This window comes from Pteropus vampyrus, unplaced genomic scaffold, assembly GCF_000151845.1.
Source record: "Pteropus vampyrus isolate Shadow unplaced genomic scaffold, Pvam_2.0 Scaffold408, whole genome shotgun sequence".
Classification (NCBI taxonomy): Eukaryota; Metazoa; Chordata; class Mammalia; order Chiroptera; family Pteropodidae; genus Pteropus; species Pteropus vampyrus.
In genome coordinates this window covers 557,177-580,366 of record NW_011889189.1, presented here as the reverse complement: position 1 = coordinate 580,366, position 23,190 = coordinate 557,177, and the positions used below count along the sequence as shown (strand labels likewise).

General features: G+C 36.0%; 1 protein-coding gene across 14 annotated transcripts in view; it reads right to left on the bottom strand.

Moving 5' to 3' along the window:
* Window positions 1-23,190, bottom strand: part of MBNL1 (muscleblind like splicing regulator 1) — a 173,519-nt gene that overhangs the window by 39,932 nt on the left and 110,397 nt on the right. For 13 of the 14 annotated variants that reach the window (XM_011380845.2, XM_011380846.2, XM_011380848.2 and 10 more), the window contains one exon: window positions 183-353. In XM_011380845.2, the coding sequence (XP_011379147.1) occupies window positions 183-353 (171 nt within the window). The remainder of the gene's footprint in view (window positions 1-182; window positions 354-23,190) is intronic. The other variant, XM_011380841.2, reaches the window with a different exon arrangement.

Below are 23,190 nucleotides of genomic sequence, written 5' to 3'. Positions count from 1 at the left end.
ATTTACCCAGAAGATGAGTATACAGTATGAAAACTGTTTCAGGGTCTGACTGATAATTTTGCTAGAAAGTGCTAGGCAACGGATACTGTTACCTATGTTCACTGGATGTAGTGCAACCATCGCTTTAACACTGAAACTGAGCACTTGCAGCTACGAACTTAACAAATGAGGAACATGCTCACCACGGGTTGCAATGGGGCACCGGGCATCATGGCATTGGCTAGCTGCATTTGCTGGGCCAACATGGCCATGTTCTTCTGCTGAATCAAGTTATTGCGTCCATTTATCTCCAATTGTGTTTTTAAGTGTGGGGGTGGATGAAGATATTTGCAGTTCTCTCTGGAGCAACGACCCTGAAAAACAAAAGTGGAAAATATCACCTTTTTTAAAAAAGAATAAAATCAGCACATATTAAAACAATAATAATACAAACCTACCAATTGAATCTATTACCATGAGTTTAACACACAACATATTGTCCATATCGTTTTATAATACATTTAGAATAAGTAATCAATTCATCTAAATGCATTGAAAAATTGAGGTATTATGATATTAGACAATGTTTTAAAGCTTTAAGAAGCTATTTTATTCTAGTATTAGCACTATTATATCAGGATCCAAGTTTAAAAATCTACAAACTGCCAGCGTAACATTAAAACATAGAATCTTAAATAAAGTATATCAGGCTCCTTCCATAATATCTTCTGTTTAACTTTAATGAACCCAAAAGAATCATTAAGTTTTACCATCTGTTTTTGACTTGTATTGAGTTCTAAGGAAATGAACTTAGAAGACTCAAGGCACATTGTATCTTTAGCAAAATACATTTACGAGTAGCTCATAACAAAATTAAAATGACTACTAAGCTTTAAAAGCCCATGTATTAAGAAATTTACAGATGGAAAGAAAATGTCCCCATGTTCCCACTGTATACAAAGATTAGTAAATATAATGAAACACTGGTGAAAAAATGTAGCCTTTAACCTTTCCAAGATAAATGTAGTCTCCATTGCCCAATCACTATAAAACAATAATTAAGAGACATTTACCCATTAAATATTTTATAATGTAAAATAGAGAAACAAAATAAGTTACTATAAAATAAGAAATGTGAAACTATCTTCTTTTTAGGATAATTCTTTTCATCAAAAATATATAATAAAGTCTGTAATATGCAATATTATGTGAGGGACTGTACCCATATTATTTCAATATATTGTCAAATCATATCGATAGTAACAGGTCTTGTCAATTATTGCTTTCGTGACTTCTTTCACCAATAATCTAATTAGAATTGTTTGTAAAGGTAAAAGATGTACTTCATGGCACCAATCACCTTCTTGAGCTTTCTTTGATTTTTCTAAGAAAAATCTATTTCTCATAATTTGATCTTATACTGTAAATTGACACAGAAAACTGATGCTGTTTGTGATAAAATCTATCACAATTCTAACTTGAATGATCAACTTCTAGTTTGTTTTTAAGAATAAGTCTCCATACAGGGCTAATATTACAGGATACTGCCTGTTACTTTAACAAGCTTTATGTAATAAAGCATTACTAATAATACTTTAAATGAGGAGGCAGTAGAGGACAGCAATTGATAGCAAAGACCTTACAAAGTCTTGAGACCTGGAATAGAGGCCTAGTTCTTTCACCCATCAACTGCATGAATCGCATAAAAAAACTAAACTCTTTATGCCTCAGGCTTTTTATCCATTTCTAGATTACTGTCTAACCTACACCACAGGTTTATTATGGAGATTAAAGAAGATAGCATCTATGTCATGCCCTCAGCACTGCATGGCCCTCGGTGAGCAAGGTAAAAAAAGGTCAGGAGCTGCTATTATCACTGTCTCCAACAAAACTGTATGCCCAACAAAAGAAAAACAAAATATTGGCATAAAGGTAATTTTTATAATATCTCTTAGGTATGGTTATTGATATGTTTCCATATAAAGTAAGACAAAGAATAAGGACCTCATTCTAGCGCCTCCCTTAACACAAACCACCCGGTCTCTCCTATGAACACAGCCCAGAATGAGATAATGAAAGAGAGAATTCACATGCGCTATCATACACCCTGAGTCGGTGCCTCTCAAAACTGTTAACATAAGCTCAGACCTTTGGTTTTTGTTTTATATTTACTATATCTACTCAAGAAAAATGCCATTCGTCTACATTTCTTACATATGCAACCCTTCTGTGCCCAGCTTGATTCGACTGTATTGGAGCCTCACTTTCAAAGACCTACGCTTCTAAGAATCAACTGAAGATATTTTTGAAAAGGTATACAGACTACAAAGCCTCTTCCACAGAGAGTCTGTGGCAACAGATCTGAGGGCCCAGGTTATTTCGATATAGCAGAGAACACTACAAAACACAATTCTGTAAAGTCACATGAATTTTTCATTGACATGTGTGGAAAAAATAACAGAGCAGCCTCTGCAATTGATATTAAATAGACATAGCTTCTTAGGAAATTCAAAACTTGTTTAATGCTGACTGTGCTGCTGAATAATTGTGGTTTGACAAATAAAAAGGTCAAGAATAAGTGAGAATAAACATCCTCTTCTAGAGAAGTGCCTAAAGCTCCAGAGAAAACCACAAGCAGCATACCTTCCAGTGAGAGTTAAGGTAAATGTGACATTGGTACCTCTCCAGGTTCATCCGCCTCTGAGTTCCCAGCACCGTACCTCAATAAGCATTTGCAGAATAAATGAATGAATACTTCTTATGAAATGCTTAAAGATGAATTCTACCTGTAAGTCTATTCTGGAGACAATAAAGATAATAGAAAATAAAAACTAAATCTAATATTAAACTTTGACTCTGCATTGTACTAACCTAATCGTGCATTTATTCAGAGACTAGTAATCTGAACACAAGATAAAGTTTGCCATGATAAATGGAAAAAAAGGTAACAAGTTGGCAAATTTTACCAAGGAGGAAAAAAGATTTGTGTAGAGACTGGCATCCTAAAAATCTCCACAGTGATAAAGGATTCTAAAAATCTAAAAGCAGAAATTCAATCAGTGTCTAGTGCTCAAATATGCAGAGTTTTGTACAGAAGCTACTTCTCGAAATCACCCAAAGATATATTAAATTGGGTGGCTAGGATTAATGCAAAAATGTAAATACGAAGTTTTTATTCAGTTTTGATTGCTACCAGTAATTTCAGAGAGTGTCATATAATAGTACATTTTATCAAATACAACTTAGTTCAAATAGCAGCTTTGTTATTTGCTGAGTGACCAGAAGTTACATTCTCTGAGTGGTCAAACCATTTTTGTAGAACAGTAGCAATACCACTGATCTCATTGGTGATTGGTGAGAACTGAGCAAGACAGTGGGCTAAGCAGCCACATGGCTCCTGGTATGACAAGCTATCAATAAATGTTATTTTTCTCCCTTTCTGTAAGTTCTCAAGCTAATAACAAGCAGCAATTGCCTAATGTAGCAGCATATCTGTTAAAAGTGCTAAAAATAACACAAGTAGCAAAACAAAGAGACAATGCATGTCAATCATCAGTAATATAAGCTTGGCCCTTCCTAATCATTCGTACTCGCCACATCCACTAAGGAAAAATGTCATTCTAATAATTTCTTAGTGTTAGGTTTCTGTGGTTTGCTTTTGTTGATTGCACTGCTGACTAGCAAGTAGCTCACTCTACAGAGCCTACACCATAAATATCTTAGAGTCCATTCAAGGAGACTTTTAATAGGTTTACTCAACACAGATTCCAAAGACATCATTGTAATGTATATATTATGTATTTTAAGGGAATGGAGGGAGTTCAATATTGATCCAGACTGAGTCCATTTTTCTGCAATAATTTTTCTACATTTATAAATTAAAAGTAACTTGTCCAAAAAAGTCAAAAATTTCCCCCCTTGTAGTCTTAAAAACCTGTATATGACCAATAATGGTCATTCGAAAGATCAATTTATCAAGTCCTAAATTTTTGAAGTTACAAACTGTTCAACTATGAATTTAAGGATTTTTCATTAGCCTTTGAAACTGACACAAAATTTGTTATTATAATAAAGAAAGGTGTATGTTTAAATTAATTTTTTGAGCTTCAAAATAAGTGCCTTGTTAATTCTAAAACATTATAGTTTAATAAAGTACACTTTTAAATAATTACATATGAGCATATACATCTAAAAGTGATATGTTATGTGATACATATAGTGAGATATAAATTGCAGAAAAAACGTTAAACTAAATGACACTGGAGATGACTATTTAAATATATGAAGAAACTCAGCTATTTTCAATATTTAAGAACTAGTTAACAATAAAAAATAAAACACCTTAGAAGTTGGTCAAACTTACTTAATAAAAAAATTATAATTCTATTTTAAAACTGGAAAAACTAATTTTCCATTTTTAATTATACTTCCTCCATCTAAAATAAAAGGAATATTGTGATTTATGAGGTCAGAATGTAAAAAGACATCTTATTAAGCTGCCAAATGGTAACTATGTGGTAAGATTATAATTACTGAGTCATATTTGGGTAGACTTTAGAAATAAAAAGGTAATGAAAATATTACAGGAGTACCAGCTTATACTCATAAGACTTTTCCAACTTTCATTGAAAATACTGGTTTTCTGATAAAACTATTCAAACAGCGACCATTTATTTCAATTGTTAAAATAAAACCAATATTTTCTTGGGGATAGCTGAGATATGCAAGTGTTTTTGAAGCACCTTCTGGAGATATTCACTGCTCAGAAACTCTGGCAAATGATAGTAGCTTACTATTGAAAATTCTTATGTTTGTTTTTTTTTCCCCCAGCTTAGATAATACAAATATCTCAGTAAATTTTTGCCGGGGGGATGGGGGGGAGACAAAAAAACAACAACAAAAAAACACTAGCAGTCAAGCAATGTTGTTTCATACATTTTCAAAAATGTTTTTATGGTTCTGCATGCTTTTTAATCAATTCTTGCATTAATTCTAATGCAAAGGTGAATAAATTTACATATATAATATTTATTTTAAAATTACAAGTATCTAGTGGTAGGAAATTGATTACAGTTTTAAAGGTGATTAACTTTTAGAAATACTTTACATATACACAAACATGCACACATGTATATATACTGTTTTGTTTTCATTTAGATAAATATGAGTTTGCCTAGGAATTACAGTTCATGGGCTTTTGCCAATATTGAAAATAAATTAATTGCATCTAACAAGCAGAATACTATAGCTCTTAAATGTATACTTCCTTATGATTCACATGTTTCCACAAAGGACATGTGTTGGCTTACCAAAACACATGCATCCCAAAAAAGAAGTTCAAGGTTTGTCAATGACATTTTGGGCCAGATAAGTCTTTGTTATTAGGGTTGTTCTGTGCATTGTAGGCTGTTTAGCAGCATGCTTGTTCTACTACATGCTTGTAGCTCTCCTGTCCTCAGTTATGACCATTCAAATTGTCTCTACATAATACTAAATGTCCCTGGGGATGAGGGTAAGGCAAATCATCTCCATCTGAGAGTCAGCCACTGCTTTATACCTACCAGAATTTAATGGGGGCTCTATTATTAGTCTGCTCGGGCGGCCATAACAAAATACCATAGACTGGGTGGTTAAAACAACAGAAATTAATTTTCTCACAGATCTAGAAGCTGGAAGTCCAAGATTAAGGTTCTGGCCAATTTGGCTGACAGACAGCCACCTTCTTGCTATTTCCTCACATGGCCTTTCTTTGATGCAGGCCCACGAGGAGAGAGCTCGCTCTGTTACCTCTTATAAGGTCACTAATCCTATCAGATTAGGGCCCCACACTTATGACCTTAACCTTAATTACTTTAACCTTGATTATGTCCACAGAGCCTCATCTCCAAATATAGTCACTGGTGACAGGGCTGGGCTTCAACATATGAATTTGAGGAACAAAAACATTCAATCCATAAAAGGGGAACACACATTATTAAAAACTGCTAACCCTAAATTATTTGCAAGTGGCTTTAAATACTTTCACATTTACATTGAAATAGCAGGATCCTTTACCCTGGGAATTTCCTCAAAGATAATAGATTTATACTATAAAACCTGACTCAAAAGGAATGGTAGTTGACAACATCTTCTAACTTTGCCAAATTCTACTGGCCGCAGCTTCTAAAAACTTTCAAAGCATGACTATATGAATTTCGATGTTTGGTTATTTTTATTTTATTTAAAATAAAAACAAATAAAAGTAGTGTATGTCAGAGTAAATAATTAAATTTCAAGATCATACCAATGGTTCCATTTGCTTGTTAACCAGAATACTGGAGATGTTGGCTTATTTTTTTTTTTTTTTTTACAGATTGCAAGGACCTTGTCAGCTTACAATTTCTTTTTTTTTTTTTTTTTTTTATTTATTGGTCTCCTATCCAAGTACTAACCAAGCTCAACCCTGTTTAGCTTCCTAGATTGACTTTTTTTTTTAAGGGCAAGCAACACTTTCTTGGCTTTACTTCCCTAGAGAAAGTCCGTTCAGAAAAGCAAAGGTAGAAACATACTGCCTCCTTTGAAAAAATAATCTACTGAGAAAGATAAATTAAGTAGTCAGAGGACTCCAAAAAATTAAAGATTTATGACAAGCACCTGGAATTCTGGTGGACCACTGCATAATGTTTTTACTCATATGCAAATGTGATATGTGTAATTTTACATACACACGCATATATATTCACCCCAGTTATGTACCTATTTCTAAAAGCAGCATGTGTATTGCAAACCTAGATTGTTTTTGTTGCAAATTTAAGAAACCTAAGAGATTTGGCCTAAAATTTATATTTCATGTTTTATTTGAAAAACATATAAGTACTTTTAGAAAGCTATACAATAAAACCTAAAGGGACACTGAACTATCATTTGGCAGAAATTCCTAAAGAGTTAAAACAGATATTTTCCTTTCTTTTCCCCTTAGAAAGTCTCCAGGGAGATTTCACTGATTTGATGTTATTGTTTGTTTTGTTGTTTTACAAATAGTATACTCTACAATATCATCAATATATATACTGTTAATAAGTCAATACCATATAAATAGTATGGTATACTAAATTATACACAATATAGTATTGACATATTAACAATAATTTTTCTATTTATTTTTTATTCTCAAATATTACGACCCTTTAACCCAGATAAGTAAATGGGATTATTTTTCTTGAATAGTTTGCTATTTTTAATATCATGACATCCTTTTTACTTATTTTAGAGTTTTATCATCTGGAAAGTCAAGAAAATCTTTTTTAAGATCATCTTTAAATCTTCTTTAAACCAAGCACAACTTCTATTTTAATTTCCTCATTGGACTGTCAGGTGACACCAGGAACAAATGCTTAGCATCCCCAGAGAACATGAAGAAAACAGTTTTTTTTAATCTTGCTGGGCAATTAATCTCTAGTCTTCTAAACTTAACATGAAGTAAACAGAGCAACATCAATCAATATTTAAAGCTTAACTTTCTAGGTGTAAATGGTATTTCTTCAATCAACATAACAACAAATACCTGGGCCTCACTCAGTTCAACACAAGATCTGGGAGAATTTTCTCCTACCAGTGAGGAAAGAAAAGAAGCAGAAATTTATGAATGTATCTTCATTGAAATACTCCCAATTTCTTTCAATTACTTTACCACAGACATATGTTTTCAAATGAAATACAATATAAGGCAAATTTAGAATTTCTCCTTTCCTAATTCCAGAAAAAGTTCCTAGTCACATATACACTGTGGTGTAATAGTTACTGAGTGCCAGTAAAAAAAGAAAGAAAAATACAAACACATATACACATACACACACATAAAACCTGCTGAGTTTAAATTTGATTTTACCATGCCTGACAGAATATAAAAGAATGTAATAGAGTGTTTCATGGGCATTAGACGTTTTCTAATCGAAGTCTAACCTGATCTCTGGCAAAGTCTCATAGGTTAGACTTTTCTAGCTATTTAATGAGCCCTGTTCAGTTTCAATAGGAGTTTTAGGCCCTTATTTTATAGAACATTCCTAGGTGTGATGATGAGGATTCCTGGACATTAAAACCAGTTATGACATTTATAATACCCCAAAATAAACTCAATGCTGACGCATTAACAACGCACTCTAACTCAAACATTGGGATCCTATGACTTTTTCCCCAGAGAACTTATAAGCTTTCATTGCACAACTCCCATTAATCATCTTGAAAATGGCATAAGTGAAACTCTACACATCGAGATAAGTATTATGTAAGGCATGAGAGCTGGGTTAGCTGCTGCTGAGGAGGTGGAAAAAGAGAAAAAGGCAACAAATCGCACACACATTCTGGTTACTAAAATACCACTCCAGCAGCTTTTGTCTGTGACAGATCAGATATACATACAACTGTGACAGTAAGAGTTATATCAGCACACAATTTTAGCTGATAGTCATCTGAAGAAATCTTAGCCTCCTCAGAGAGGGCCCACAAGAATCTTATATTTAGAGTTGCTTGTGATGAGATGCTGTAACAAGAAACGGTCTCACCTTTTCCTTATGCCCATGGCCTTCTCTATCTCAAAGAATCCCACAGTATTGTGTAGACATCTATGAAGTGTGATGAAGGCTTTAACTGGCACCTATTCTCTGTCCCTATTCTACAGTCTTCTGAGCTCCAAAGATGGGTCTGCCCAGCATCCCTGAGCCAAACCAGAGTCTCCATGACCTTGTGAAAGCCTAGTGACATTTGGTAGGTGCCAGCATCACTAAACAGTCCAACATTTGTTGGCTGCTTTTTTATAGCATCGTAAAATTGGAAATGCCAGATCACTACTATGTTTCTATTATTTTTTCAATTGCTTCATTATTTTTTCAGTACAGCAACTGTCAGACTTCTGAACTGTTTGTAGCAGAAACACTTCTGAAGTTTCATGGCATCCAAATCAGACACTTTTCAGTCTTGGCTAATAATTAAAAGCCCGAACATTTACATAATAAAATGCAGTGCTCTATTTGTGGCGCATGCCTTTCAATTGAGAAATACAAAATGTTTTACAAATCATACCGATTCATCATCGTACCATTATTAGGTGGATTACAGCATGACTGTCTCTATTATATTTCTAAGGCTTTCCTGAGGGCAAAAAAAAAAAGGTAAACTTCTTAAGTCAAATGCATGTAATTTTTTCCTTAACAATCTCTTGGGAGACTTGTTAAAGCAGTTCTTTATAGACCTATTTCAGCTCCTAGTACATTAACAAAATAAAAGCTCTCACTTTTAAATACTCTTCGAAAGTGGGGCGGGTGGGGGGGGGCGTGGATGGGAAGGGCGGTCCTTGCCCAAAGGCACATAACTGGACCCCGGCAGTTGATGATCTTCACCATACGTTAGGGGTATGCATTCGTTCTGATGATCCTGTCATTATCTTTAAGGGTGTATATTTTTCTAATCACTGCTCCCACTAACCCCAGAATAGGTCCGAACCAAATGAATACTTCAACCCCCTTTGAGTTCCTCCAAGGAAAAGATGTGTTACAACATAAGCCACTAATTTTGGAGAATAATCCACATAGCTTTTCCAAAGTGTAAAAGAAAGAATTATATTCTTTTATAAATTTCCTTTTATCTTTCATTCTTTTATTTTTCTGTCAGCAGGCTCAGAATTATAGGGTTAACTTATCTTTTCTACTGAAAATAATCTGACCCCCAAACAAGTTAAAATTTTGCTTCACATAACCCATTTCGACAACAGACTTGGTGAGGCAAGAGGTTTCTTGGATTATCTGTGGAGTCCACTGACCTGGATGTATCGATAATGTGTGTGTGTGTGTGTGTGTGTGTGTGTGTGTGTGTGTGTGTGTGTAGTGATTTTTATAGAAAATATATAAAATGAAAAACATAAAGTTAGTAATATAGTAGAGAATGGTAGGTTTTAAGTGGCAAGTATTTTATATAGCAATATAAAAGAAACTAAAGAAAGTCAAGGAGTGAGACATTTTGGTGAAGTCAGGGGTAGAATACTAACATGATTATCTTGTATTTTACATGAGACGTCGATACATGTGTACTTGCTAAATCCTACATATGCCTACAAATGTAAGAAAGTAAACTGTTTCCTCATTAATTATAATGCATTATTAATCATGATAAACTTTAAAGTGTGATATTATCTAATGTTTTCAAAGTCCCACTTCAATATTTCCATCAAAGTCTACTAGATGAGACCACATATATTATTTATATGATTAGTGCTTAAATAACTTCCTAAACTGTAACAGATGTCCAAAATTTTGGCTGTTAGTTATATGCAGAAATTATAGCATTATACTGCTCTCTAATCTTTTAGAAAAAATCACTGTCTTTGCCAAATATCAATTCTTTCTTCCAATTTTTCATCCGGGCTCCTCTGTAAACCTCAGATTCTCTAATTGAAAACAAATGTTGTTGCTTTCTGACCTCACAGATTCTACCTCCGGTCTAGCCATTAAGTGCTACTGCTTCATATAAACAACAATGACAGAGCACAAAGAGAAGGTGAGGTGACAAAGGTCCTCACCACTGCTGACCACTGTCTCCTTCAGAGAGATCGACTTTGTACTTGAACAAAATGTGCTCAATGACACTGGCTTTCTGTCCCTGTGTGGAGAAAGCAGTCCCCTCCCCCCTAGCCTCATGACAATTTGCTAAAATTGTGCACTGCCATCAGCTCTCTCTCAGACTTCAGGCTGCAGTGAGACAATTGGCTCATGAGCCCAGAACACGTCTCTATTGGATGCTAACTGCGGCAGCATAGACAGAGTGAAAAAAAATCTCCTGGAGTAAAAAAAAAAAACAGTATCATAATACAGGTTATCTGAGCCTGTCTCTGCCCCTGGACCCCACCACTACCCCGAGAGATTTCCACACCGGCGTTCTAATGCCAGTCCCCAAATACCTAAAAAAGTAATACTCTACCAAAGTTACTTAATTGTCCCTGGGGGAAAAAAGAGGGAAGTCTCAGAATTTTTAGAAAAAAATCATGTTTCTAATAGCCTTGAACAGCATTTGGGGAAAGGATTCATATTAACCATAAACAAACCAATAAATAAAAATAGAGGGCGATAAGCTATGGAACTCTTATAAAGCGTCTACAAGAAGAGTTTCTAAGGCAGAAAGGTGCTGAAGGCACCGCTTAGGCCTAGGCACTTGGAAAAGCTTAATCACTACAAGGCGCTTGGTTCTAAACAGCCATCAGAAGCTGCGGAGTATTCTTAACTGCTTATTGAAGATGAAAATTTTGGAGATGTTGGGCCTCATGGGAACGTCAGCCATGGCAACACTGTTTTTTAATAAGCTAGAATGTGAACGTCAGAGAGAAACGCACAGACGGCTGTCACATGATGTTTTTCTCTTGCTCTCATATCAACAATATTTCGGCTGAAAGCCCAGATCTGCTAAACACTCGGTTGTAGGGTGCAGTGAGTAAAGCAACGTATCTATGAATTTTACACTCTGCCTCTGGCTAAAGCAGGTGGCTGCTGGGGGAAATAGTCATTACCTTCCTTGGCACTTTGTCCTTGCCTCTGTCCCAGCAGGGTTAACTTGGCTTTCCTGCACATTGTTTACGTGTCTCCCTCTCTGGCGACTGCCTCCAGAAGGGGTTTGAGCCTCAGCCTCGCGCCTGCAGCCCACGCCAGGACCAAAAGCCCATTAACTGTTTGCCAAGTGAATGAGTCCTTGGCTATATTTCAGAGTATAAGCTATTCTACCCAATAAAGTCCTTCTCAAACATTCCTTCTGTAGCTTCTCCAGGATCTGCCCACACTATATCCCATTTTCTCTTCATTTGATTATATTCTCCTTCTCCCCTACTCACCCGTCTTTTGCTCCTTTTCCAGGTAACTTCTTACTACCTTTATCTAACCATAACTTGGAGTTCTGCTTCCACCCAAATAAGAAATATGGTCACTTGTTGGATTTATCTGCGCCCATAGCTTGTAAGCTTCTCATATAGACAAGCTACAAAGATCTACGCATAAGAATCGTCCCAATACTTGACATCATAGAAACTGGAATCAGAAAGCTGTTCAAATGCCAACTTTGTTGATATTTATTAGCAGCAAGACTTTAGATTAATCAAGCTCACTGAACTGCAACTTCCTCTTCTGTAAAATGGAAGATAAGAAAACCATTCTAGGGATGATGTGAGTATTAAATGAAGGAATGAAAACAAGGGCCTTAAGTATGGTTTGGTACTCAGTAAATAGGAATTACTGGGACCCTCTCACTCTCTTAGCACATTCTTCCCATTCCTGGAACCTTGCAAGCCTGCTTCCTGTTTCAGGCCCACTTCTCTAGATAAGCTTGAAAGCAAGCATTCTTTTCTTCCCTTCCTTCAGCCTCCCTATGACAGAGTCCTTCAGCTCACCATCAAGTTAGAACCTCTTTTAATGAACTAAGCCACGCTAAGCTTCTCTAGTGGCTGAGATGGCAGATGTACAGTCCAGTGGGGGCGGGTGGGGGGGGAGGGAAGCACCCATCCAAAAGCGAGGGAGACCTGGATTCACTGTAGCTCTCTCACTCACCAGCTATGTGACCTCACACAGGTACTCAGCCCCCTACGGCACAGTGCCGTCCTTTGTGAAACTGTATCCAAGTAACACAACTCCTGTGGAATGTGAGAAAGCTTTTCCAGTGTCCAAGGTAGGAATCAGGAAACTGGGCATCTCTAGTTTAAAAGAGGTAGATAATCAAAGGGAATCATTTTCGGAGGTTAAATCTGATTACAAGAGGTCCCTTTTCGAATGTCACTTTCTGTGGACCTTTTCTCTTTCACTTTCCCTTCCTTCTTCTCTCCTTGCCAGGAAGGATAAACTTATAGTACTGAGTTTGGCACCTGTCAAACTGCATTACAGGTAATTTCTACAAGTCTGTCTACTCCTCTAGATTAAGAACTTGTTAAAGATAGGACTAAATCTAATTTAGTAACCTGAGTGTTTTTAGTAAATGTTTGTGGAATGAATAAGCAATTCCTGTGTCCTAGCTATCACATCACTGAGACAACACTGTAATGCCTAAGCCACTGGTCCTCAATCATGGCTGTACATTATAAATAAATTTTTTTTTTAATTTTCCTATACCCAACCTCCACCCCCAGAAATTCTCATTTAATTGATCTTGGCTGGGTCCCAGGCAAGCTCTCAGGCAATTCTAATGACAGCTACTCTGAGGACTATTGGTTAGTCTATATATCCCAATATGCATTCTCATTTACACATCAATCACAATCACAATGGCTTTTCCACAGTTCTTTTAAGCCCAATGTGTTTGCCAATGACTTCCAGATAACTGCTAATGGTATCTGTCAGTAAACTGATGCTGCTATTTCTAAACTGTCTATTTTCTTCACAGCTCCTTTCTTATCCCATGGGAGAAAGTGCACTCAAAGGCAACAGGCAGCACAAAAAGAACTACTGCCTTTTGTTCCCTTAGGCACATTATCCTGGGATGAAGCAACACGTCTGGCCAAAAAGTTGTTTTTAAACACCTCGTTCATTACAAGCAAAAGATCTCATGGAAAAAAGAAGGTCAAGGAATCCATGTCATCAGTGTACCCATTTGAGCTTTAAGTAATCTTTCCTTTTTATAAACATACTCAACACTAAAGAAAGAGTGTATCAATGTCACTGATAGTATTTTAGATAAGTAATAATAGGTCTTATACAATGTAGCTTCATTTTCATCCTTGAGGGTCAGAGGTCTTAGATGGATTCTATGTTAACCTGACAATCTTTCCTACAATTCATTTGTAAGTTGCCTATGTTCAAGTTAAAATTTTCATAGCTGAAGTAAGGTAAATTGGCATATAATAAACTTTTAAGTAAGAAAACGAGAGTTTTCCATGGAATTATTGTCATTGCTTTAGAAGACCATAATGATGGGGAGAATCCTTTCTCTCATGGTGACCTCCTCAGCATCCTGCTCAGGTGTAATTACAAGGTCTATCATTAACTCTCATATCATTTGTCCTCCAGGCAATCCCAAGAAGTAATTCTTATTAGCCTAATATTACGAATGAGGAAACAGAGGCTTCCAGAGGTTTAATATCTCACGTTAAGGCCCCACCGATGTTAAGCGGTAAAGTTGGGAAGTAGCAGACATGTTAGAGTCAGCATGCATCCCACCGATGAGCAGGCAGGATATTGGTACAACCCAGGGACTGAGGGCAACTTTAATTTGTTGTTGCTGTTTGTTTTCAGATATAACAAATGGTGTCACTACAACCCAGGGGCAGAAATAGAAATTTAAAGATATGTGCTTACCCCCATTAGAAATCATCAAAAATAAAACAGGATGTTTCTTTTGTGTTCCTTGCTCATTGTCTCCTAATCTAACCTAAAAAGTAAAGCTAGAAGATAGAAAATAAATGAGTGAAACAAAGAAGTAAAATAAAATAAACATAGACGTGGCCTTGCCTCGGATATACTTTCCACTAAATCTCCTATCTTTTAGAGTAACTCCTTTATGCATTTATTCACCAACTACTTGGTGAAACCTCTCATCTGATCAGTGCTATCAGGCAGTGGAGACACAAAATTAATCAGATACATATTCTACGAAGGGAAATAAGGCATGCACATAACTAAAATATAAGGCTAGAAGGCAAAAGTGTCATTAGGGGCATTCAGATAAGTTCTTTTACTTTGAAGGGAAAAGAAAATGTTTCCATTTAGAACAATCAAATAATAGCTCTGAAGAAGAGGTGGTATTTATACATGAGGATTTAGAAAAGATATCGAGGTAGAAAAATAGTATAATTTGGGGCATCAATGACAGGTAATAAATTTGTAATAAGAGCAGTGGGAAATACGTTTGCAGAGGTGGCTGAGTCTAACTTAGTATAGTTTGTTTGTTAGTTTGTTTTGAACAGAGTTAAAGATTGTCCACTTCCTTCTGCAGGCCAGGGAGAGCCACTGAATGGGGCCTGGTATGACAGTAGCAAAGCCATGCTTCCTGAATTCATCAGACAGGAGCACAAGAGGCTTGAAGTGGCAGAGAGGCTGAAGAGGAGAGACTAATTAGGTAATTATTTTAATAGCCAAGGCAAGAGCTATCACAAATCTGACCGTTCTCCAGATATCATCCCAGACACATCTTTTTCACAATCTCTTACTCACTCTTATTCTAACCCACATAGACAGGCCTTCTCTTTCACTTTCTCTTCCTGCCATACTAGACTGAAGTACGTTTAATCCTTTGCACAAGGTATCACTTTGTCCATGTAGATCCACCTATTAAGATACTCTGCCCTCTCTTCTTTTTGTTGGCCTGGTTAACTTCTAGTCAGAGTGAGTGTCTCCAATTAAATGTCACCCACAAGTCTTTGTTTAATACTTTTCTAGCATTCATTACACTTTATCACAATGGTTTCCTCCATTAAACCAGGCTCAATGAAGATAAGAATCATGATGTTTATTTTCTATTTGCATTCCCTAAGTAAGAACACGGAAAACAGTGTTAGGCTCATAACAGGTGTGAACTCACTGAATGGGTAAAGGATTCTAACAAAGCAGAATGTACATTACATAATATAAATATATATGTGTATAAAAGACCTATAATATACATACACATATAACATACATTAACTATATGTCTAACTTCCAACACTCCTAGAACAGTGCTTTTGAAAATCTACCAGTGTTTTGAAAATGTGCTTATTGATTAACTGCCAAATTAAGCTTTATTATTTTCCCATTTCTTGCAACTTAATAGAAAATTTCTGGTTCAATCATTAGTCCATTATTCTGTTTCGCTGTTTCCTTCATCCCAAGATAAAAACTAGACTACATACTATGTTCACAAGAATAAACAGTAACTGTAATATGGATTATGCAGATTGGAAAATATTACTTAGAAGTGTCAAAATTATAGAGAGCAAAAATTCTGAAGCATTGATCAAAGATGTGCCAATAAAATGAAACTAAAAATGTTTTTTCCTGTTACAAATTTGTTAGAGTGACCACTTTACATGTTTCCTGATTTCACACACACACACACACACACAAACAAATACAATAAAAAACAAAGTTCACATTTGTCTCATTTTATTCTACCAGTAGCTGATATTAATCATTTTAATGTATGTTTTCTGGATGTGACTTATTCCTCTATAATATTTGAAAATAACTTTATTACCCACCCTAAGAGAATCCTATAATATCATGAAATCAAACATAAAAGGTCCTTTTTTTAATTAAAAGGAATTGTGTTAAATTGGTGTAGAAAATGCACTAACATAAAAAAAAAAACAAAACAAGAATTAGTATATCGGCTTACCTTCTAAACAATTTTTCCAAAGCTATTTTAGTGAATCATTATGTAATTAAGTTCTAAATTATCCAAAACAGGTTTAAGTCTCCACTTTAGCTATTTCTGAAATTATGCTTCTGTTGTTTCATTGTTAGCACTTACCTATAGTCAACATAATTTCAAATTTCATTTATAAAGGTATGGTTCCTGACTTAAAATAAATTCCTCTTGTACTATAATTGGGACAACTGTTTTTTTGATTTGTTTTGATTTTTTAAAATAAACAGTGGTGTAAAAGGACCATTTAGTAAGGGAGATTGTTTTCAATATTTATCTGAAAAGGAAGAAAATTGGCTGATAACCAAGCGGACTGATTATGCAAACAAACAAAAAATTCCTTCTAAAAGTAGTATTCTACATGATAAACTTCCAGGGTTTTGCTAAAGTATACTGGCTTACAGGGGGTGGAGGTAGGTCCCTCCCCCTACATGAGTGAAATTACTGGAGCCTATGTAACATACAGCGGGAAAAGACTTGTAATGTATTAGTCAATGCAGTTATTTTAGGGAAAGATTAAACAGAGTGCCAGGAAAGGACCAAGAAATACTCTAAAAAGATGCGAGTAAAGTTTATAAATTATCAACAGCCTTATTATTTATGCATAAAACATACTATCGATCATTTGAGAACAAGCAACTCTTGGAATGCCAATGTTCTTATTTCCCTCATTTTTTAAATTGAGTACAGTTTCAGATTAGCTCATCTATTTTTAACAGGGTATCACATACTATTACATGGGCTTAAATGCACTGCCTTATTATATTTTCTCCTTGTATAGTTCTTCCAGGTCACTATTTATTGTGGGTATACTTTCTGTCATTTCTCCTTTTGTTGTCTTTCCAATTATATATTTTAAAACATATTATACCCCCATGTGTTTTTCTTTAATATATTTCTATGGGTCCACTAGGTAAAAACATTTGTTATCTCACCACAGACCATTTCTTATCCCTCACTTTTTATAAAGCGCTCTGATCACTCAAATGAACAGATGGTTCATTAAAATAAACAAGTAATCCCCAAACTTTCTTTTTGAAAACTTTAATCTACTTCTCTCTTATATCTGATGACCTACTAAAAACAAAGCAAAACAAAAGGCGGAGTGGGGCAGACTTTAAAGCCTAACACAGGGCATATTTCAGAAAACAGATAACACTATGAGGTGTCCTGTGATACCAAGGTAAACAGTGCCGAGGGAAAAGACTAGGAGTGAAGCACTTTCACAAGCATTTCCAATTAACCTCACAATGACCATATGAGTAACTGATATTAATTACATTGATTACATTATACCAGTAGAGAAGTTAAGGCTCACAGAGGTTAAATGACTTGTCTAAGATCAAGAAGTAGCAAATAAAGTCTGAGCCTCAAATCCAGATCTGACGCCAAGTCTGAAGATTATGCCCTCTATAACGCAGCTGGCTTTCCAGGAATCCCCAAAGCCAGGTACGCCTCATAGGCAAAACGTCAGTAAGTAAAACCATCCTGCTGAGAATATTCAGGCTATTCAGCAGGCACTAGCTAAACCAACCTGATTGGGCTAAAGGCTTTGCTCAAGGAAGGTAAGTTAAGAGAGTGAAGGCAAAGTAAGTGAAAGTAATTTAAGTACTCGGTCAAGAAATCTATAGAATAAGCACAGATAACCCATTCATTGGATATTTTTGCTGAGGCATACTTGAATTTCAGGAAGACACTTCATAGTGCAGACGGCCTAAGTCATATATAGAAAGGATATAAAAAGACGGTACTCATTAAACAAACTCAAGAGTCACTGTTCATCTGGTTATCCGGTACATAACAATCCAAGACAAAACAGTTGCACAAAACTATTCAAGTGGGTTAGTAATGTACGCTAGCACATGAATGTCCTCCATGAAGTTTATTAAACACCAAAATGGCAGAAAAGAAAACTATTCAAACGACAATCAAAACTACCATTTGATTGTGTTTAAAATAATTATGTTACCCTACAAAGATATGAAAATGAACCGAGTCACTCTATTAACCCCGAAGCAATAAAATATCTGCTTTGAAATCTTAAATTTATAAAGACAAAAACAATCCTCACAAAATAAAAACTACCGAACCAATTTTTATTTTACAAATTATGAATATGATAGTTAAACACAAGGTAAGAAAATTAACTGTGAATGATGAGGGGAAAAAAACATTACCACTTATTGTCTCTGCTCTTCCAGACACAGCAATGGACATAACCTATTCAACTCAAGTCCTTCCAGAGCCAGGCTCCACCTGCCTCTGCCCTGTTTATTTTCTTCATAGCACCAGTCGTACCTATAGCTATTGCTAATTTACATGTTTAACTGACTGACTGACTGACTCCACCGGAGATCTGGGATCCACGAGGGTCGGGCCTTGTTCCCCCTAGCTCAGAGTGAGCCACGGTGCTGAATAAAGGAAAGAGTAGATCTCACGTAGTCCTCCCCACAATTCTGTGATGCGGCTACTGTGACCCCCACTCCGCTCCCACTTTACGTGATGAGGATTCGAAGATCCTGTGAAATTAAATAATCTGTACAAAGTCAAAGGAAAATTAAAGTGATGGGGACTCATCTGCCTGATTCATATGCACTGTATAAACACATTTGGCAGGCTATATTTAGAATAAAAATAATAATCTAGTTGAAATTCAAATAGCCGGTGGTATTTAAAATGCAGCAATTAAGAAAACAATCTCTAGGGGACTCTTTCACTGTATGTAAATAGTCAGACAGACTTCTTATAGCTATCACCACAGTACGCATTATTTATACTATAGATTTCACACAAATTAACTATGATATTTTGCAAATCATAAACAAAGTTGTCTATGCTACCCTTTGGGAAAAACTCCATTTTACCCCAAAGTATGAGTGTTGACAGTACAAAGATAATAGCAGGTCTCAGTGGTTCTCACTTTGGATGAAACTGTGAAGAAAATCTATCTGATAAACTTGGTTTTGAAAGCTGTAGGTTCATCTTGGAAAAACCATGTAGGATTAACTGAATGTCAGTGATAAAAATAGGTTCATACTAAATTGGTTACTTGCAATAGCTCTTAGAAAAGCTCTATAAATTAGACAACATTTTTCAGTGAGGTTCTTAGAAAAAAAAATATTTAAAATAATTTCATACCTCCTACTAAAAGTGATAATATCTATGAGGACTCTGAGAAACAAATGACTCTTCTGAGAAAACAATTTCCACAGAGAACATATTCAAATTTGCTGTGCCAACTATTGCACATACATAGGAAAGAGGAACCTATCTCTACAATCTTGCTAATAGCCTATTTTTTACATTTACCTATTAATAAATGTATATTGGATGGCTGGGTGATACAGGATAGAAAAAGAAATACAAAATGCAACTCCTACTGGTAAAGAGAGTCAAATGTAGGAGACATCCACAGATGCTGCTTTCATGAGAACCATCCTCAGTAAGAGGTATGAATATAGTTGGTCTAAGATTATTGTCAGACCTGGGAGGATTCATAATAGCTTATTATTCGTTCTCTTGAGAAGGTAAATCAGTGGCTTTCTTACCTGCTACTAGTTCAGTAAGGTTCCAGAGATGCTTAGCTTTTTGCTGTCAGTTTGCAGTGGTTTAAATCTCAGAAAGTCAAAGAGCTGGAATCATCCTGCCCATTAAAAGTACCCTAGAATCTGAGATCAGTCTTGGATATCAAAAACTCCTCTAAGATATATCGTAGCTGCAAGATAATTTGTGGTTCTAACTCTCATTACAGACTTAAAAAACAGCCATCCAAAAAAAAAAAAAAAGCCCTGAGTCCCTTCTCTACAAACTTTATTAGGAATAAAATGTCAGTGATTTCTAGGATCCCAGTGCTAAGGAGGCACAGGTGCAGAAAGGGACTGAGGGAAGAATGACATAAGACAGTGAGACAGACAAGTAAAGGATGGGTGGGAAACACAGAGATGCTTCTGTTCAGGAGTTCTGTTACCTGTCTACGGCATCTAGGCAAGAGATTCTGGACTCCTTTTAGGAGCTACCTTGAAGAAATAAGATGACACCATTCGAGAAACTTAGGCTCTAAGGCAACAAATTGTTATATGGCACTAAAATGATGGAAAATTCAACAGACCACCTCCTGCCTGTTAAAAACAAATCCAGGGGCTTTGAGAGTTTCTATTCAGATGAATTCTCAGGAACATTTTTGCATCTTACATGAAGTTCCTCTTTTACATTGCAGCGAAAAGTGGGAGTAGCTACCTTTCAGAAGAACGTGATGGCATTGGCAGAGCACAGAAATATTCTGAAAAGCGGCTTTTGTAATATACGTGCCTTCTTCATGTGTTATCTTTCCCACCCTGAGATTATGGCTCACCCAATTAAAGCTATTACATAATTTTGCCAAAAACAGAAAAGAGTTAGTTAAGACATGCTAAAGGAGACATACTATTCAAAAATTAAAAACACTTCAAATGTTTGTGCTTCATGGTGCTGCCTAACAAAAGCAAAAATTCTGTGGCAGTTGTTTATTTAAAGAGGCAGAAGTAGGATAAGTATGCTGATTTTCAAAAGCATTCCATTCATTTTTTGAGTTTTGAAGTAGCCCATGAAATGTAAATATGTACCAAAGGCTCCATTTATTGAACTCTGCCCCCATTAACACCACTGCAATGGGTCTCATATCAATTTTAGTTTTCAATTTTTGTCTCAGAAAGAGGCTCTGAAATTTTTCACAGAAGCATTATGTAGCAATAAGAAGTGAACCACGCATTAATATGGCTACGATATTACCTAAGGAGGAACTGCATTTAAAAATATAAGGCCCATCTTTAGAGACCTCTTATTGAGATTTGTTTATGTTGCATGACACAAAGAGAAAAGAAGTCTTTATGCAACTATTTGCTATTCATAAATCTCAATTGCCTCTTCATAATGTAAACACGCTTTTTTCCCCAAAATGACAGAACTTAACGCTGTTCCCTATATTTGAAATCCATGCTCAGTAAAATAAACTCTTAAAAGCAGTTTGCAATTCATTCAGATGATACAAGCTAAGAGAGTGCCAATACTTGATTACCAGTTCCCTGCAAACTCAGCCTTTCCCACCAAAATAGAACTGGAGAGTGTTCATCAGAATTTTTAAAATGTGCTTCCCCGTGAGTTGGGGGTGGGAAGGGGATAGACAAACAGATTCCATATGCCCGAGGCAATGGTATGCTACCTCTCGTTGCTTCCAATTAGGATGTCAGCACTTTGCTGGTCAAATCTGATTTTTCATCTTGCACGTATACTGTTTTTCATCTTGAATAATGCCAAGGTGTTTTGTATAGGAAATACTACTGCAGTGATGCCTGGCAAATGTTTAGCAAAATGATACACAAATAGAATCATGTCAGGCAGGAGCTAAATGCCCAGAATAAGGAAGCATGCAAAATTTAAGCCCCCAATACTGTCAGCTTTCTTCCCCAAAGTCTCCTAGAGCTGTAAGAAGCATTATTATTGTTCCCCATGTGATTTCGAGGCAGGTTTTCTAAACCAAGTTTTCAAATGCAAATGACAAGGTCAAAAAGAAGATGCTTCATAGGTATGAGGAGCTGGAAGAAGAAATGGAAATTTGGGAAGGTCAAAAATTTGAAGGGTAATGTGAGACATCTGTGAACAGAAGCTTAAGCAGTCACATAACACATCTGCTCCTCGCTGTGAAGACTTCATATTTCAAACTTAGGACCATCATTATCCATTCTAGGAAAGGTTTTAATTTCTCCAAGAAAGATTGTTTTTATGCACGATATTCTGTTGCAGAGTTCCTTTAAAACTGATAAAGGAGACAGCACTTATCAGGAAGCTAAAGAGCAAACAGATAAATTCAGGTTCAAGTCCCAGCTCTGCTTACCAACCCTGTGACCAACCGTGTACACACCAAGTTACCCTCTGAACCTGTTTTTTCATCAATAAAATGGAAATAACTGTGCAATTAACAAAGTGTAAATTTGTGTAAAGCTGGTACCCAGCAACTAGAAAACACCAGTAGAGTGCAGCTATTATTCTTATCATAAGCTTATCTGGATTTGTTTAGTGAAAGTTTTCCAGACTCTCTCTCATACAAGTGCATTTAAAGGCCTCGGTTCATTGTTCTGATAATCTGGGCCTTTACACAAAGAACCAGCTCCTGCTCTGCCCCTCCACAGACTGTAGGACAAGGACATCCGGGCCTCCACAGACTGTAGGACAAGGACATCCGGGCCTCCGTCCTGTGACCCGCTTCCTGAATCAAGAATCCCGAGTATCAGTGTTACTGCTACTTAAGTGTGCTTCTCTATTGTAAGAAAGAAGGCACAGTCTTATTTCCAAAAGCTTGATCTTAGACTAAGTTACCACAGGACTATTAGCTATTTATACCTGTGGGGGGGTTGGGGGGGCAGGTAAAGGAGTAGAGAGAAGGGAGGGGACTGTGACAGGGAAAGAGGGAGGTAAGTAGTTGAGAGAAAGAGATGAAAATAGTTATATATGTTTATATATAGAGAGATATATACATATATAAAGGGCATATATAGAAATTGTTCCCCATTCAAGGCCTATGAAATACTTTATGTGATCTTGGCAAGATTAAATGAGAATGACTTAGGCTCTAAATCCAAAAAGGCTTATTATTAATCTTTGTTAATAATGTACAGATTCATATTTTCCAGTAACTCAGAAAACACTCCACCAATACCTCATCTTCATTCTTTGCCCTTATTTTAGAGCATGATTCATATAATAAAGATTTGTTTCTTACAGTGAGTTAATTTACTCATATACCTATACAAATACCTGTACTTGTAGACTATCACATGTGCTTAGTAGATACCTACTGAATTCCATCAATGAAGCTTTCAGATTTCCAGCTCTGTC